This window comes from Labrus bergylta, chromosome 8 (genome assembly GCF_963930695.1).
Source record: "Labrus bergylta chromosome 8, fLabBer1.1, whole genome shotgun sequence".
NCBI lineage: Eukaryota > Metazoa > Chordata > Actinopteri > Labriformes > Labridae > Labrus > Labrus bergylta.
In genome coordinates this window covers 23,290,928-23,309,717 of record NC_089202.1, presented here as the reverse complement: position 1 = coordinate 23,309,717, position 18,790 = coordinate 23,290,928, and the positions used below count along the sequence as shown (strand labels likewise).

Here is an 18,790-nt window from a genome sequence, read left to right as displayed (position 1 = left end):
GCATCCCTCACTGCCTATAAACAAAAAAACCAAACGTGTTCATTTCCTCCGCTAATCCGTCTGTTTTTTGTTGCTTCTTTCTTGTTTCAAATCTTAAAATCATGTCTTTAATGTGAAGTGAGTCCCCGAGGTGCAGAACACACAGTATACTATGGGCGCCCTAAGAGGACATGCATCTATACATTTTATTTTACTCCGATTTCCTGTGAAATGGAGAACATCTTTTGTGATATCTCTGGATGCTGGTTTTCCTGTGATCATGAGTTAATCTCAAGCTTCAAACTGAAATGTTTCAGTCGTTCTCACTCAAGAAGTCAACTTATTTTAACAGCACTTTTATTAAATCAGGTAGGCGGCATCTGAGGCCGATGACTGCCAGGTGGGCGGGTCCATAAATGTTAAATGGACTTGAATTGTACAGCACTTTATTAGTCTTCCAATTACTCAAAGCGCTTTTACACTGCAGGTCACACCTACACATTCACACACTGATGGTAACCGTCGCTATGTAGTGTGACCATCAGAAGTAACTAATCCGCCTTAGCAGCGGGAGAAATTCGGGGTTAAGTGTCTTGCCCAAGGACACATCGGAAAATGTTACCCAGCGGGGGATCGAATCCTCAACCTTCTGGTTGAGAGACAATCCTGACTCGAACTCATAGTTGCACATATCTGTATGCACACAAACACAAGATTACCAAGTGTTTTTTTTATTTTATTTGAAAAGAGAACAGTGTTTCCCACAGAATGACGCGATAACTTTTTGGTTAAACCGCTCTCTGAAATTAACTCGCCAAGCGGAAAATCTACCCACATTCGGCGCTTGGCGGGTGTTAATTTCAGAACCCCTCTCTCTCTCTCTCTCTCTCTCTCTCTCTCTCTCTCTCTCTCTCTCTCTCTCTCTCTCTCTCTCTCTCTCTCTCTGAAGCTGATGTGATTCTGCTCTCTTGGTTTTGCTGTGTCTTATCTCTCCTTGCACACACCTGCACTCTCGCACTCTCTCTCTCGTTTTATGAATAAATAAAACAATTAAATTAAAAACAGGTCAGATATATACTTGGGCAGCCCGCCCAGCTATTGCTATGTGTGGGAACCACTGGAGAATGCATGTCAGCAGAAAGTCCCAGGAGCATCCTCCACGGTGTTAATTCTCTATGTTCATCGTCTGTGCATGAATGACTGTTGCATTCAGTCTGATTTGCCCCGACTCTGCCTGCAGCCCACGTCAGTAAACATTACAAACCTTCAATGCAGTGACGACAAATCCAGAGTATTTCAAACTGAAAGCATTAACTCTAATTTACAAAGAACTGTCATTAATCCCATGTTGAATGTAATGACGTTATGACATCTGTGATCATGTTGGGTTTCTTTCTTTCTACAATGCTGCCGGTTTAGAAGCAGGAAATCCTCTGCCAGGTAACACCTGTCCCCTGTCTCTTCTCTCTCTAACTTGTTGTCGGTGTGTTTTGCAGAGTGCTCGTGTTGTTTCTCCTTGAATAACTCGACTCTCTTTGTCGGCGGTGAAGCGGTAAAAATAAGTGTGAAATAAGAAACAAAATGACTGCCTTTCTGCAGGAGGGGCAACTATTTTCCATGGAGAGATTACTCCTCCAGAACGTCTTCTTTGAGGTGTGTTTATGGGTGAAACGTGGGAAATTCAGCTCACAGCTCAAGTCACCCTAACAATCCTAAAGATGGATAAAGCTGTCAGACTTAAAGTTAGAAAAACAGAGAGCGGAAAGGATGACAGCACATGAACGGTTTGCAAAAGATTAAAGCTGTAAAAACTTGGAAACCTTTCTGGTACGGCTTCACCGCCCGACACTTTGACACTTCGCAGCAATCTGCAATGTGGAATTGTTAAAAGATTTACCTCCAGTGGAAAAACAAACCAACTACTCTGTGAGGATCTTTATTCTCTTGAGGACCTTGAAGGCAACACCTGCAGCTCATTCTCTGTTTCTGCTGTGATTTTGTTGATTTCAGGAGATTGACTACGAGGGCTTCAAGGTGTTCATGCAGACGTTCCTGGAGAGCGAGCTCCCCGAGGAGTTCTGTCAGCACCTCTTCATGTCCTTTAGTAACAAGGGACCAGAACCCAGTCCATCATCTTCTGACAAGCCAAGGGTGTCTGGTGAGTGTAGAGGGAATCTGTACCCTAACAACCCCCGGTGTCCTAAACACGGATTGTTTTCGGTCGTGTGCGTAGTTACTGTCGGCTGCTGCACGCCACCTTACTCCTGCAGCTTTTTTTAAAAAACCAGCTGCTTCTCAGATCTTCTCCTGCGCGTTACTTTCTTTAGTGAGTAAAAGCTGCATCATTTCTGTTTCTGTTGAATGCATCAGATAAAAACAGATTCCCTGCCAAGTCCGGCCCGGTGGTACAAAATGTAAATTGTAGTGCCGAGGCTGCCAATAGTCTTGGCAGTGCTTTTTTGTTTGTTTACAACGTTTTGTACTGATGTCTCATGCTGGTGTGGTAATGGGTTACACATATTAAAAAGGTTTATGTAACACATCAGAGCAGTGCTGTTTGATTCAGATTTCTCCGACTGTGACGGTTGGCTTCTCGTGCGTTTGACTGCCTGGAACCTCAGGGGGAAAATAACGTCTCATTTAAGAACCTCTGGATTTAAAAAACGACTTTTTGTGGTATCAATGAGCAGGGACAGATGGGGCTAAAAAAAAGGCCCTGGACTTTTTCCAAAATTTAGGCCCACAGTCCATACACGATTTTGTGTTTAAATAACCACTTGCCAGCGTTTCAAGATACTATACCACAAGCCTACTAGACTGAAGATATTTACAGATTATAACATTTCAAAATGAATGTGTTTATTTATAATAAAACTACAATAAAAAAAAAAGTATTTCAGAACACTCTCAAAGAAGGTAGTCTCCCTGTCATCTTTTGAGCTGCAACTATCTTCAGCCTGAATTAACAAATGATTTAAAATATATATATAGCCTATATATGTTGTTAGGCAGTATACATAGCCTGTTGATTGTATAACATCAGATGCTTAAGAATTACCCTTAAATAACCTATTCAATATTTCATCAATATCATAACCTACATTTTAATAAATTAAACTGTCCAAGTATGTGGACAATGGCTGTGCCTAGGCTACTTTTAATTAGACTCTGTCATTTTTGAGAAAAGAGGACAAAACAGTGTTTGTGTGTGTGAGAGGGAGCGAGATAGACTACTAATAGGCCTACGTTCCCTACGCTATTTTTTGTGTCATCTTCCCATTTTTCTTGCATATCAGAAGTGACACTGGAAATTAATTAAATAAAAAATTACAAAATGACTGTGTTATTTTATTATTTTCCATATTGCGTTATTGGTTCGTTCGTGAAATTTCACGCATTAACTTTGTCGGCCACAAACACGTCAGGTTGGACTGCCCTGAATCGTGGTGAAAACTCGGCGTTCATAGCAACATAACCCAAATAAATAGGGTAGCCTATTATAGCCTACTTATGTACTGCTTCTGCAACTTACCAGCACCTCTCGCTCTTCTTCGCTCGTCTGTCCCTGCACTACCGGGGCATGCTCTGTCTCAACCTCCTCCTCTTGGCCGTCCTCCGCACTCTTGCGTCGCTCAATAGGCCTATTAAATATCTCAGTAAGCTTTTTACATTTTGATGCCTCCGCCTCTAATGATTTGGCCCTCTTCTCTTATGATTTCTCCTTGCCACCTTTCTCCGTACCTCTGTTGTTTTGACGTTTAATATCCCTGATATTTTTTTTTCTTTTGATGAGCCACATAAAGGGCCGGCTGTTCTGGACTTTGACAGTCCGCCCCTGTTAATGAGTCCAGCAGAGCGAGAGCTGTTCTCTGTTAAGATCTGCACTCCTTGTCATTGTTCTACCTATCAATCGTCTCACAGATATGAAGACATAGTCTTGTATTCAGTGGTGTAGTGGTGGAAGAAGTGGGTATACTTAATTTCCCCCCTAAATGTTTTTTAGGTGACCTGCCTATCGGAGGAAAAACTGCCTTTGTTATTAACAGTGACATGTGAGACTACTCTTGCTCGATCGTTTAGTACATACTAGTCAATCGGAGACAGAGTAAGGATCCCTTCACCATCTTAGGAAAAAATTGCAGCAAACTACTGAATATTGTCAATCATCCATGGTGTGAATCAAAAGAGAAGTGGGGATACTCTATGGAGACTGAAAAATAAATGGGTATACTCTGTATACCTGCGCAATACCCTGCACTACACCACTGCTTGCATTTACTACATAAAAATATGTATTTGCAACAGTGTTAGTGAGAACGCCGTCTGCAGGATTGGCCGTCATTTATGTTGTTGTTGTTATTTCATACTGCTCTAATCTGTGCAAGGCGAGGTGGAACAAGCCAGAAGAAGCATGCAGCACGTTACTGAAGACACATTAACGCCTCTGCAGAATATCGTCCGTTGTCCCAACAGAGCAGCCACCAGAGGGTAATCAGGTTCAGGAGTTTATTTTTAAAGTTATCATGTTGAAACCATTGAAGCCTTCCACCAAAGACTGTGACACTAACAATTAGTTAGCGAACATTAAAATAACTTTCAACATCGAGAATGCTGTCTCTCTCTCTCTCATGTCTCACAGCACGGCCCGGTCGCCTGTTCACTGCAGGTTGTAGCAGCAGGCGGAGGTCATCTCCCGAGAGGTATGACGACTGTACGGCACTAGCTGAAAACTGCAGCCAGTTAGCCTGTCTCTGTTCTGTTTGATACAACAGCTGAGGCAGAGAGGACGAGGATGGTCGCCCTGGCAACCGTCCTGAACTGAATCCGCCCCCTGCCTGACCTGAGCCCGTAAACAGCTCATCACTGCGCATACAGAGGCCGCTCTATTACGCAACAATATGGACGCAAACACGGGTCAAGAAGTGGTGTTTTTGAGTGATTCCGTACTGGGAGCATTATTTGAGAAGGGGATAATTGTCCAATCGAGATACGCTTCCCCTGACATCATAAAGAACCGAGTACTAAAACTTTCTCCCCATAATTAATATAAAGTAGCATGATTTGACAGAGGATAAGGATAGCCTCTGCTGTTGTTTCATGCTGTAAGAGGTTGGCATTTTTTCAACATGGCAGCACAACTCGACAGAACACCGGCCATATCTAATAAAATATCAAGAATTAAAAACAACGAGATCAGTTTGAAACACAGCGCAGGGTTTAAACATTTAATCCAGAGTAGTTTTTCTGTTTTTTTTTTTAAGCAGACGCCCCCCCACCGCTGATCGATGCGTCTGTATGACTCATGTCAGGCGTCCTGACCCAGCAGGTTGTTGGGCTAACATGAGAGGCGGTGTGGAGGATGTGTTGACCTTTCCTCTGCGTCTCCCCGCAGGGCTGAAGCTGATCAAAAGCAACTCTACCCCTCTGAAGACCCCCGCGCTGCCCAGACCTCTGGATATGGTGCAGCTGAAGGACATCGTGTGTTACCTCTCGCTGCTGGAGGGCGGGCGGCCTGAGGACAAGCTGGAGTGTGAGTGTCGCTAAAATACCACGAGTCTTTGCTTTGTCTGCTGATGTTCAACAGGAGGTCTGACGTTTGGCAGAATGTGGAAGGAGCGATATGTCCTCAAGCCAGGTTTTTGAAACCCTTAAAAAACATAAATAAGAAGATAAAAACACGGTTTAACCTTGGAGGGTGATGAGCAGGTATCAGAAGTGAGACTTAAGCAGAAAGATTTAAAAAAAAAGGGAGGAAGAAGGTAATACCGTTAATCTGTTACTTAGAAGCTGACCTTTCAGGTTTTAACAGCTGCAGCAGCCTTAAAGGGACAGTTCAGTTTTTTTGAAGCGGGGTTGTATGAAGTGTTTGTCAGTAGTATATTAGCCACCGCAGATGCCGGTCAGCTCAGCCCCTCTGATGAGAAAACGGCTAAAAGAGCTAAAAAAAAGAACATTGGGCTACATGTATGCTATATTGAAAAAATCACACTGGTTTACTTTTCCGCTGCTACGTTGCAACACAGGCCAAATAGTTGATTTGAACTTCAATCATCAGTCAATCCTTCCTTTTAGTCCTCTCGTTCCTGTTGTCCATCCTTCCTTGCCGCTGAGGTGGAGGTCGGAGCAGGCCGTGCAGGAATGAGGACGGCGGTATTTGTGAGGACGACACAGTCTGATGCTGACGTCGGGTGGTAGTAGTGCCCGATCACCTCGCCGAAGGTTAAATCATGCCTTCAGTGAGGCAAATAGCCAATCATAGTTTGGTATTTTGGTGCAGCATCTTGGGTGGCCAATCAGATTTAATTGGGGCCCCCCGTCCAGCCCTGGACATGCCCCTGCTCCCAGGGTCTCTGGGGTCGAGTGTAATAGATACTGATGACCATGATGACGATATTCAGGATGTTTTTAATGCTGATTAAAACTCTCAAGAACAGCTGTCAATGTTGTGCTCTGCCCCTGGTCACTTCCTGTAAGCACCTCTGGTCACTTCCTGTTGTCAGCACCTGTGAGTCCCATCATCCCATCTTAAAGCTGTTTGTTTGCACTTCCTGATGTCAGTTCCTCCTCTTGACTTGTGTTGTACTTACTCTCTGATGTACGTCGCTTTGGATAAAAGCGTCTGATGAGTGAATTGGAGAAAAGGTAAACTCAGCAAAATGTCAGGGGGCGGGCTGTCCAGAAAGCTTTTAGAAGTTTTCAGGAGTGCATGAAGTGGATGAAGGGGCTTTAGGAATTCAAAGTCTGGCCTGATGAATGAAATGTTCCTCTCTGCTGGTCGGTGATTTGAATCCTCTGTGTGGGTCTTTTTTCTCCCTCTCTCCAGAATTAATCAAAGTTGTTATTTCTTTGTTTTTCTGTGAACTTGCTGGTTCACCTGGAATTCAAATCCAAGGTTGGAAGCGCTCCATATCCTGCTCCCTCTTCATTTAACAGGCTGAGTGTGAAATCTACCTTTTAGAACTTGGACTACACTTTCTCTATCGAAAGTTTTGATTTGCAAAATAATTCCAAAATAAATTAGATAAATGAATCCACTCGTGAAACAACTATTATGTCCAGTTGCCGAGTCCAAATATCTGCCACTGTGTGAATCATTATCTCCGAGAACACCTGCGCAACACCTCTTTATCACACCGGGAGATGATTGGCTCCACGCTCGTCAGGTGTTTGTAAAGGACACAAATGAATAAAGCATCTATTTGTCATCCCTCTTTTTGACTTCTCACTACTCTCTCTGTCAAACAGAGTTCTGTATTTGCGATCGCACTTCAACTTCTTATCCGAACTAATGAGGTTTTCATTTGTCGAGCTTCTTCTCGCCTTCAGAAACATCGAGCTCTGAGAAATCCAGAGTGTGAGGTTAACATGACAGACTCGAACAAGCACAGAGTCTCGATCAGACAGCGTGTTCTTTACAGGCTCCATTAGAGGGACGGACATCAGGTTTTTTTCTAAGCAATGCTACAGATCCCAAAGTCTTCTATAAAGTAAATGAACTCGAGTTTGTATATTCACTTTTACACCACAGGTCACACCTACACATTCACACACTGATGGCAGAGGCTGCTGAGTAAAGAGTCCATCAGAGGCTACAGACAAGTTTTTCAAGCAAGTTTCAGACGGGTTTAAAGTCAGTTATTCTTATTCTTCTGTCTTTTTAGAGGCGGTTGGCATCCAAACACCTTGAGCAAGGCATCTGACATATCCGTTTTGGACACCCCTCGGTTTGCCAGACATGAGAGCAGTTATCAGGTCAAACCAACAGGTGTTGCAGCGATGGAAGCGTTCAAGAGAACTGGTTCAGATAGAAGTGATTGTACCCGACCTAAAAAGCCTCTGCATGTTTCTAATAAGCTCCACGAGCAGAAACGTGCTCAAACTAGGATCAATATTGGAGATGTTTTTGAAAAATGGAGAGAGGTTAGAACACAGAAAGGTTTACAGACCGATGCAGAGCTGGCTAAACACTGAAGCTTCAGTGTCCACCACATGGTGACCTGTGTGAGCATTGACTCTAGAGAGGAGGGGGCGGGGGGAGACAGCTCTCTATGATGTTTTGAATTTGGACTGCAGTACCCATTTTAAACACTAGGTGTCAGAGTTACATACTGCTCCTTTAAGTTACAAAAGATTTTTCAGCCGACATGGTGTCTGATCTTTTCTAGATTCAAAGTTTCAGCTTGTCTTCATGTTGATCTTCTTCATCTCACTTCTTAAGAACGCCGTGTCTGTTGCCGTGCGTTGGCAGTGTCTCGAAGCGTCTTCCCACATCGCTTAACTGCATTTATCACATCATTTATTCACAAGGTTACGCAGCTTAATTGGACTTCAGGTTGTAGTTGTTTTTTCTCGTCCATGTGTTGAATTATTGATCCGACCGACGCTCATTAAATGAAGGAATGACTAAATAATTCAGCCAATGCTGCCTGCGTGTGAACACATCATGGATTTAACTATAGTAGTCTTATTGAGCAGACTGTCTCCTTTATGTGCACTGCTGTTGTTTATGTGGTGGAGGGCTCCCTCTGCTGGACACTTCAGGAACTGCTCTGAATACAATACAGCCTTCTGTGCTGATTTTTCTCTTTAAACACAGCATGTTTCCTGAATGTCTGATCATACGGTAAGGTCACTTTATCATTTCACTCACTACACATCTCACTGATTGAACCTTTTTTTAATCGTTTTTTAAAAGATTTCGTTTTTGAGCTTTTGCGTCGAGGCTATTTTCGACCGGACAGTGGACAGAACAATACACCAGGGAGAGATAGTGTGGAGCGGGAAAGGAGCTGAACCCAGGTCCCCCTCACCTGGAGGACCTCAGCCTCTGCAACATCAGCGCTTCCATACATATTATTTTACTCAGTTTTCCCTTTAAAGAGTAGTTTTAGCCAGTTTTCTCGAGATCACCACTTGAGATAACAAGGACAGTAGTCCCAGGAGAAAATGTTGACCTCTCTCTCACTGTCGCTGACTTACACGCAAATAATGAAATGCTGTTTAACAAGAGATGGATTAATTGACGAGTCCTGAGCCCTGGAAATGGTTGATCTCTTTCTAAAATGATTGGGTTTTTCTTACGCTTGATTTAAGATTTTTTAATTTTTCTCTCCTGAGTCTCAATCGCGGAAAGTTTTCTCCGTCCAACACACAGCAGATTGAACTGAACAACAAACTCTCTCCATCTTTTGCACTTGTGTCCGTTTGACGGGGCGTCTGACCTTGAGTCACCACAATCACCTCCTGGTAACACCATCACCATAACTCCCCTCCTTCCCCCTCCAAAACATCACACCCACACAGGAAACTGGCAATTAGCTCCTCGTTAGTGGGGCTGACGAGAAGCCATGTGACGTCCTCATGATGTCAGTAACTGCCTTCTGCTGCACCTCCATTAGGTGGAGGTGGTGTGAGCACCTTTTGAGGCTGGTGATTATCACGGAAAGGTTTTTGTTTTTCTGTGGTTACGATTCTTTTACATTGAGACTTCATGAATCAATGGGATGAAAGAGGACGAGCCAATCACAGCTGATTTGTGGTGACACATTTGCATTGTTGCAGCATTCAGAGTCTCTGCAGAGATTGTGTGTTTGCTTTGTGTTTGCATCATGCAATGAAGTACACAGTGACATTAACACAAAGAGAGGAGGGGTGGGGGGGGGTTGTGCTGAATGGAGAGCTGTTGCCAATAACCGCTTTTAATGTTTACTTCAGAGCTTTGGGAGGGTGCAGAGCGCTGCCTGACATTTTGTCTTTGTCTCCACAGTTATGTTTCGACTCTACGACACGGATGGAAACGGCTCTCTGGACAGCTCGGTACGTTTTTCTCCTGTTTAAAGAAAACTTCCCCTCATTTGCAAAACTGCAAAAATGTTTTCACACATGCACTCCTGGAAAAACCCAGAAAATTGTTGGGCATGGCTTCCCCTGAAACCTTTCTGAGCTGCTTTCATACTAGAACCAAACTCCTGAAATCGTTTTCGAGGTGGGGGGCATGTGTGAACGCAAACAGCCAAATATTAAACACTTTTTACCAGGAATTTCTCCTGCCACCCTCTACTTAAAGTCAGGGTTGGTAATTTCCTCCAGATCCACTTTTTAAGATTTTGTTTGAAATTGTCTTTAGGTCCTGACAGAAATGAATAACTCATAACTCAAGAAAATCCGTCATCTGTAGCAGTTTGTAAGTCTGTAAAAACTTTGACCAATGTCTGCCACGAGGCACCAGTCTGATGAACCAATCAGACGCCTCCCTGTCTCCCTGCTCGTTCTCTACCTCTTGCGTGCACTAGCCCACACTCAAAGCGCTTCACCAATGACAGAGTTTATACTGTGAGTTTACTTACCGCTGAATGATACATGAGGCAGAGGGGAGGGGGGGGGGGGGGGGGGCGGATGCAGACGGAGCACTGAGGGAATGCTACTTTCAAAATCATGAAAATCAAGTTTTTCAAAAATGACCAACCCTGCCTTTAAGTTTAAACGTGAAGTCGGGCTGAGCTGACGTGAAAACAACCAGTTGACTGACTTTCAGCTCTTTGTGTTTGCGTTCTTTATTTGTGCAGGTTGTACTTGAAACCATCGAGATAACAACATTAAACTGATGCACACTCAAACATGTTTTTGTATCTCGACATCATTGTAAACGAGGGAAACCTCCATGATTTCCAAGGCTTAAACGATGGTTGATGATACAAAATAAACAAAACCTGCAGGAGAGAAGAAAAAATAGAGGACATTGGCAACAAACAGAATGTGCTTAATTTAGTCAATGTACAGAATTATAGCTCTTATAAAAGCTACTCAGTATTATCTGCAGCATTTACATTTGTCCAGTTTGTATTGAAAATGCTGCTTCAACGTTTTTTAATTCATGCGATCGCTGCCAACACCAGCCGACACATGATAAAGATATGATGACAGAAAATAGATGAAAGAGAGAAATAAGTGTAGCCTGGGTTTATTTATGAATGAAGGAGCTGCGGTGCTTATGTATGCGTGTTATATGTTATATAGGCGTGTGTGTGTGTGTGTGTGTGTGTTGGAGGGAGTTAACGAGGAGGGTGGGGTCTGAATTAGAGGGTTAAGAGGGAGACTGCGAGGGGAGAGTGGGCGGAGGAGGTTTTGAAATGAATCCCGTTATTAGTTTCACATTATTGTCTCGGAGGGCGGAGAGGACTGAAACAGAGCAGAGAGCGTACATAATGACGAGGTTTACATTTATACTTCCACAATTTATTCATCCAACGTTTTAGGACTTGTTTAATAAAGAACCTTTCATTTGGTCAAAGAGCTTACTGTAAGGACAGAAACATTCAAATCTAAAGTATAAACTCTGCACGATTAAAAAAACAAACAACCCCGTGAAAAACAAAATGACTAAAAAGAAAGAAGAAATAGTTTTGATAGGAACAAATAAGTTAATTGTTAATAATAAAGAATAAATGGTACAACAAAATTTGACACAATAATACCAACTACGATACAACGGTTTGATATTATACACTGCGGTACGATATGAAATGTTACAGTAAGGTACAATAAGATAGAATATGTTACGGTGCAGTACGATGTGTTACGGTACGATAGATAAGGTACGACATGGTATGATTCAGTATGTTATTTTACGATGATACTGTACAATACAGAACTGTGCGGTCCACACACTCAATGAACTGCAGGATTTTGCACTTATGCACTGGCTTCATTTAACTAGACCGGAGGTTGCCACTTGGTCTCACCCTGCCTTCATGCTCTTGGTCCTGGTCCTGTCCTGTCATGTCTCGGTCTCGGGGGGGCTCTGGTCTCGGGTATGTCTTGGTCTCGCTTGGTGTGGTCTTAACAACAACACTTCTTCACAGTTCAAGTGTTGCCCGAGCTTTTTTGACCTCTTGAAAAAGAAAAGGTTGAACATTTTAGTTCAGAGTTCATGTTTGTGTTTTGCTCATTAGTTACCTAATTTCTCCTCTAGCACTTCAAAAAAGTCTGCTTCTTACCACATCACACCGATTTATTCCTGCAAAAACACTCGTTCTGTCCGTACGTTGTCTTTCACATCACGTTTTTCCTCGTTTGTGTGACATCTTGTAAAACATGAAAAGATGCTCCAGAGGATGTCAGAGTCTATGAGGTGTTTTTAAACCTTTAAACTGAATCATGAAGAGACTTTAAACAAGGAGAAGAACTCCCAAATCTGTCCTTAATGACACTGGGGGAATATTTAACAAAACCAGGGTGCAGCATAGTGATTCGGTCTCTCGTGATCATAATGTCACCCTCCTCTGTCCCCCCTAAAAAAAGCAACCATTGTAATTAAAGCCTCAGCCTCGGAGCTCTTCCCACGCTGCCTTTTGTTTCTCCTCTGAGCATCTCAAAGGACACGAGCGAACCAGCTATTACTAACTGTTTATCGCTCTATTCACACCACACACATCCAGTGACATCAGCGAGTGCAGGGCTGCAATATCCACAAAGGTAAAGACAGTGTTTGTGAGCCTGTAATGACGAGTGTCTGCGCTGTCGCCACAGGAGCTCGAGCACATTATCTCCCAGATGATGCACGTGGCAGAGTACCTGGAATGGGACGTGACCGAGCTGAAACCAGTAAGAACTCACGCTGCAAACATTTCACAGAAATCAGTACTCAATGGAGTGTGGGGTAATTATTCTGTCAAGCAAATTCATAGTCTCTCTCTCCAAGCAGTGGCATCTTTGCAACTTTATTTCTAAAGCAATTTGGATGTAATAACAGGGAATGCAAATTATTTAGAGATTTGTGAAATGTGTTTTTTTTTAAACCCACATGGATCCAGAAGCTTCTAAAATATAAAAGTGCAGGACTGAAAACATCCACCTCTTCTTCTGTTTTGTGACTTCTGTTTTGTCCATACCTCAGATCCTGCAGGACATGATGCGAGAGATCGACTACGACCACGACGGCACAGTGTCACTGGAGGAGTGGATCCAGGGAGGCATGACCACCATCCCTCTGCTGGTCCTGTTGGGCCTGGAGACGGTGAGTCCCCCTCAGAAACCCACACAAATAGAGCTACAAGCACAGACTGTAAATATTACTGGAGGAAGCTTGAGTGATGTCAGTCATCAGTCACTGCAGGGGGCTCTGGAGGCTCATCTGCAGCAGTCGCCATGCTGGAAATGCTGTCTCAGTCTAACTTTCAGTCAACCTAACAACAGGCTGAGAGCTGGAGCTGAGGCGGGTTTTAAGCCTCTTGACGAACCGTTACATCGCGTCCACCTGTTAATCGGGTCAGCTACACGCCTTAGTATGGATAACATGTATCGTTTACAAAATCAAAACGGAGCCATTTAAAAGAAGAATCACCCCATGTACAGTCGTGTGTATGTGACATCAGTTGTTCCTGGAGCCAGCCTCTAGTGGACAATCGACGAACTGCAGGATTGTGCACTTTCGCATTGGCTTCATGTTTCAAGACCAGAGGTTGCCGCTTGGCTACAAACAGTTTTTAATAATGGATCATTTTTAGTAATTTTCCAGGAAAAATGTCAAATAAATTCTTGTTTCAGAGTCATGCATGTACAGTGACGTTGTTCCTGCATATATCCTTGAAAAAAATCCAATTTGAAGTCCCCAAATAAGGAAGTTATGATCAGAGGTTTTCCCTCATACATGTGGACTTATAAAGCTGCAGCTATGTGAGCCCCAACAGATAAAAGTCGCCTGCAGTTCATCAAACGTCCACTAGATGGAACCATTTGACCAGTTTCTGCAGAGATACACACCAACATGTCAGATTTTATGAATGAGCATTACCTCGGTTTTACCAAATCAGGACAACAAAGCAAAAGGAAAAAGGATCATATGTGCTCAGGACAGTGTATGAAACTAAGTGAGGAGCAGTGACTCAGACTGTGACTCTCATCGTCTGCTCTGTTTGTTGCTGCAGAATGTCAAAGATGACGGGCAGCACGTGTGGAGACTGAAGCACTTCAACAAGCCGGCGTACTGTAACCTGTGTCTCAACATGCTGATCGGCCTGGGGAAGCAGGGGCTCTGCTGCTCGTGTGAGTGATCCTCTGACCGCTGACAGTTCAATACACACATCCATTTATACACAGAGGGGCCGACCGAGCAATGAACTGGGCCAACGCCGTCTGCTCATGAGTTGTGTTGTCGACATTATGAATGTTTTTTTTTCTTTGATCAAATTTAAACACAAAGATGGAGATTTTTTTTTTTTCTTGAAGCCAAAGTGGAATGTTTGTAGTTATTGTGAAAATGTCTGATTTTACAACGTACTGCACCTTTACAGTTTCAAGTGAGGAAAAACAGGTACAAGGCAAATTTATTTATCAATCAATAATTATTAGTATAGCACCAATTTAAAAAATAAAAGAGCAGGTTATAGACCTTACTCATTGTTCTGAAAAAAAATGGAATAAGGGGGAGATGGGATAACATGCTGGAAGGATTTCTCCTTTGTGTTCCTCTCGTTCCTGTTCTCTACACTTCCTCTCCTCTGAGGTGGAGGTCGGAGCAGGCTGTGCATGAATGAGGACGGCTCAAAACTCAAAGCTAACCGAGTGTACTCGTCATATTTCTGGATTTAAAAATATTAGCCTTTGTTTTGTAGGCAAAATTCACCTGAAAAGTCCAGATAAAAAATCTATTCAGGATATAAAACATAAAAACTTTTTTGTAGTCATAGGGAAGCATGGCCACAATGGTTTGAACATTTTTATTGATTAATATACTGCTTCTTTCTCTTCTTGTCTTGTGTTTTGAGGTCTGCTTCCATTGAGAATGCCATTCTGAATTTCGTTGTAGACGACCATGATGACAATAAACTTCCTTATGACGAGCTGTGAGTCTAAATATCTGCCAATGGGGAAAGCACGTTTTACTAGTTAAGAGTCTGAAAATTACCACTTCCCAAATATTGTTAGACGTCTCATCACATGACACTCAGCGGGTAAAATGTGTTCCCTGCATTGGCAGATATTTTAACTTCTTACATGAAAGTCGGAGAGGGAGAAAAGAGAGAGAGGGGGAGGGAAGAGAAAGGGGGGAGGGGAGGGGAGGTGTTACTTTGGTACGATGGCCTTGAGAGGGAGAAGAGAGAATTGAGAAAGGTGTTGATGTGTGTGTTCGTGTTGTGTAATGTTTCTGTTGTGGGGTGAAGAGGGTTTGAGATCAAAGGTCAACTGTCGCTGATAGGAGGGGGGGCAGGGGGAGGGAGGGGGGCAGGGGGAGGGAGGGGGGGGAGTTTGCTCCCACAACAGCAACTTGTGATTTTCAGGACCCAGCATTGAGCTGATGATAAACACACCTGCTTAGATTTCATTGTTTGCAGTGAAGAGTCTGTCTCAAAGTTTCCAACTGCGTTTGTCTCCCCCCTTTCCCCAGTCTGCAAGTACACCGTCCACGAGCGCTGCGTGGCCCGCGCTCCGCCGTCCTGCATCAAAACCTACGTGAAGACCAAGAAAAACACAGAGGTGCGTCCAATTGGAGTGTTTACCAGTCGGCACGCTCGGATCAGCGATGCTGCACGGGGCTCAGGATGAGAGTTTTTCTTCTTCTAATGGAATGAAAAACAGCTCAATCTGCTGCTAAGCATTGCTAACTAGCAGAAAGCATCAGGTGTAAAGGCACAGACAGCATCGTCTTTCTCTCATTCTTACTTTGTGTCTTGTTTATTTTCCTTCCTCCTCCTGCTCTCTTTTTAATTGTCGTGTCACTTCTGCCACGTTGTAAATAAAATCTTGTTTTTCTAGCACCATGTTCCCTCTTCTCACTTCTTCCCCCTCGCCGTGTGCCGTCTCTGCCTCTCTCCGCAGGTAATGCATCATTTCTGGGTGGAGGGGAACTGCCCCACCAAGTGTGACAAGTGTCACAAAACCGTTAAGTGTTACCAGGGCCTGACCGGGCTCCACTGTGTGTGGTGTCAAATCACGGTAAGAACACCACCCGAGGAGAAGTCAGCCACCTCCTCGTTAGATCCCCACTGCCTTTTCTACTTTAGTTTTTGTTTTAGCACCTCGGATACCCTCCGCCAATTTACACCCAGAAAGCGTTTGTTTGTGGCTGAGAGTTCATGAAACATAAAAACCTCAGATACAGACAGATGTAGAGCAAATAAATCATAGAAATAATGACTTAAACATGGACTGTTTCTGTCACACGCTGCATGGTTAATAACCGTTCTTTTCTTTTCTTTTTTTTTTTTTTTTTTTTAAAGGAGGTTTCATTTAATTCCAAGATATAATCTTTGTAAAGTCTAATTTTTTTTTTTATTGTTTTTTTCAATAACCTTTCTTACTTCTCCTCCAGCTCCATAACAAGTGTGCCTCCCACGTCAAACCAGAGTGTGACTGCGGCCCCCTGAAGGATCACATCCTGCCCCCGAACTCGATCTGCCCCATCATCCTGGTAAGACTTTCGCTCCTCGCCGGTCGGAGAGAGAGTCTGACCTTGTTTGACTCCGAGGATGCAATCATCAACCCCGTGTTCTCCCACCGAGCTCCGTTCAAGCAGGAGGATGATTATTTCTAAAAAAAAAAAAAAAAAAAAAAAATCCAGAGTCCATTTCAGAGGGAAACGTTGTGAAACCTCAAGAGTGCTCGTAAAGTTTCTCTAAAATCAAAGATGATCCTCTTTGTGTTGTTGATTATTTTGGCTTCCTCAGCTCTGGTTTTGTTTTAGTTTTGTTTCACATTAGACACAAAAAATAAATAAATAAATACAAGCAGCATCAAGAGAAAGAGGAAGATATGCCCGCACACCCAGTTTTTCTTTGGGTGATGATCTTTTTTTTAATTGGGTCATATCCATTTATTTAGATTTGTATGCTGATCGGCTCACGTGGTCAAACATTCAAAACGACTCGAGATGAAACATTTCAATAACAATCATTAGGTAAAGATTAATCGTGAGGCATTTAAAAATCCATTCAAAAGATTCAAATCGGTACTCTGAAAAAGGAATCACAATAATATGGTGAGCGTCAGCAGCTGCAGAGCAAGATTTAGAAATTCAGGTGTGGAAGCATTTTGGCTTCTCCAAGACAGAAAATGAAAGAGGTGGGAAGATAACAGACGAGACAAAAACTGTGTGCAGATATTACCGATATTATCGTATTGTGAATTGAGTGAATCGTTAGATCCTTAACAATCATCCTTCACATGATTGATTGATTGTATTTTATTTACCTGTTGTGCACACATGGTGCCCAACCCCTCCCAGCTTTTAAAATACCCCCTCCATACATACATACATACATACAGCTGCAGCGGTTCAAAACACCATTACTAAGTTTAACGCTGCTTTTACAGCTCAGTCTTAAATAGTGTATTCTGCCTTTTCTCCTAGGTGTCTAGATCAAATCTTAAACCATAAAGGCTTCCTCTTCCAAAACACAACTCACGTTTTTCAATATGCGGAGTAAAAATACATCTAAAATTATTTAAATTCAATGAAAGAAAAAACTGTATTTGTCCACAGGGGGGAATTTAAATGCACATAGGCCAATTATGAGACAATAATTGGACAAATTCACTTGTTTTTTAAAAAGTTTTTTTTTTATTTGGTGATATGATTATTTTCTTCCTGTACGGTTTGTAGGAGCTGTAGAATTATCCTATGAAACATTTTTAAAGCTCCTCCAAGGGACTCACGGTTTGACCTTTAACCCCCCAGGAAAGGCAGACGACGCTGAGGAAAGACTCGCGCTCGAGTCAGTCGAGCCGAGGGAAGATGCAGAGAGCGAACTCGGTCACAGTGGACGGTCAGGGTCTGCAGGTGAGGCTTGTGTGACCTCAGTGGTTACTCTTTGTTTTGGGGTTAATCTGAGCCACTCCAGTGTTAGTGGGAGGCTTTGTTTACATTCATGGTGGACCGGCAGTCATAATAATTGTTTTAGGATTCCCCCTGCGTTTCCTCTATCCTGTTTTAAAACGAGCCTCTGCCGTCTGTATGTGGACATATGACGGTTCTCCGCAGGCCCTGATGGCGCTCAGTGCAACGCAGCAGAGCTCCGTTCAGTCTGATCCTCGCTCTGTCAGCCGGCACGCCGGCGATGGAAACCTGCCGCTGCTCGTCTGAGCCGGGGAGAGAAATATGATGAATCATGTCGCCCAGCACATCCATCTCTGCTCCCTCGTCGGCTAACCAGCATAATAATCAAGATTATTATTTATAATTACAGGAAGTAATGGATCACTCCGGACCGGACAGGGCGCTCGTTAATTCACCCTCGGCCTGCTGGGATAGCAGACAGGGGGAGTTAAGCGCTTCATCTGTGTCAGGGAGAGAGCGCAGGGCGAGTGAGTGCAGGGAGAGGGACACAGCATCAGAGAGTTGTTTATGTGGCTCTTTGTGAGATCTGCAGGCCGCAGTTTGAACGCCACGCAGAGGAAGCTGGGATATCAAACCGCCCGACAACCTGTGAGCAGAGACAAAAACATGTTAGATATGAGGAGCGAGTCAGAATCTGTCTTATTGCCAAATAGGCTTATAAATTCAAGAACATTTTTAAGGTGTTTTCGTGCAGAAAAAATGAAAACAGAGTAAAAATAAAAGTATTAAACAGCCGATCTAATACTGTTAAGGAAGAAGAGTAAGATAAGATCTGTCTCCCCCCCGCCCCCCTCCTCTCTAGAGTCGATGTTCACACAGGATGCCATGTGGTGGACACTGAAGCTTCAGTGTTTATCCAGCTCTGCATCGGTCTGTAAACCTTTCTGCGTTCTAACCTCTCTCCATTTTTCAAAAGCATCTCCAACATTGATCCTAGTTTGAGCACGTTTCTGCTCGTGGAGCTTATTAGAAACATGC

The 18,790-nt window shown here is 43.3% G+C and overlaps 1 protein-coding gene across 2 annotated transcripts in view; it reads left to right on the top strand.

Annotated features, from left to right (window-relative positions):
• dgkb (diacylglycerol kinase, beta) overlaps positions 1 to 18,790 on the top strand; it is a 73,352-nt gene that overhangs the window by 10,650 nt on the left and 43,912 nt on the right. Inside the window, exons 4-14 of one of the 2 annotated variants that reach the window (XM_020653612.3) lie at positions 1,399 to 1,419; positions 1,990 to 2,137; positions 5,372 to 5,509; positions 9,746 to 9,795; positions 12,508 to 12,582; positions 12,875 to 12,994; positions 13,905 to 14,022; positions 15,365 to 15,453; positions 15,796 to 15,912; positions 16,289 to 16,387; positions 17,654 to 17,755. In XM_020653612.3, the coding sequence (XP_020509268.2) occupies positions 1,399 to 1,419; positions 1,990 to 2,137; positions 5,372 to 5,509; positions 9,746 to 9,795; positions 12,508 to 12,582; positions 12,875 to 12,994; positions 13,905 to 14,022; positions 15,365 to 15,453; positions 15,796 to 15,912; positions 16,289 to 16,387; positions 17,654 to 17,755 (1,077 nt within the window). The remainder of the gene's footprint in view (positions 1 to 1,398; positions 1,420 to 1,989; positions 2,138 to 5,371; positions 5,510 to 9,745; positions 9,796 to 12,507; positions 12,583 to 12,874; positions 12,995 to 13,904; positions 14,023 to 15,364; positions 15,454 to 15,795; positions 15,913 to 16,288; positions 16,388 to 17,653; positions 17,756 to 18,790) is intronic. The other variant, XM_065958074.1, reaches the window with a different exon arrangement.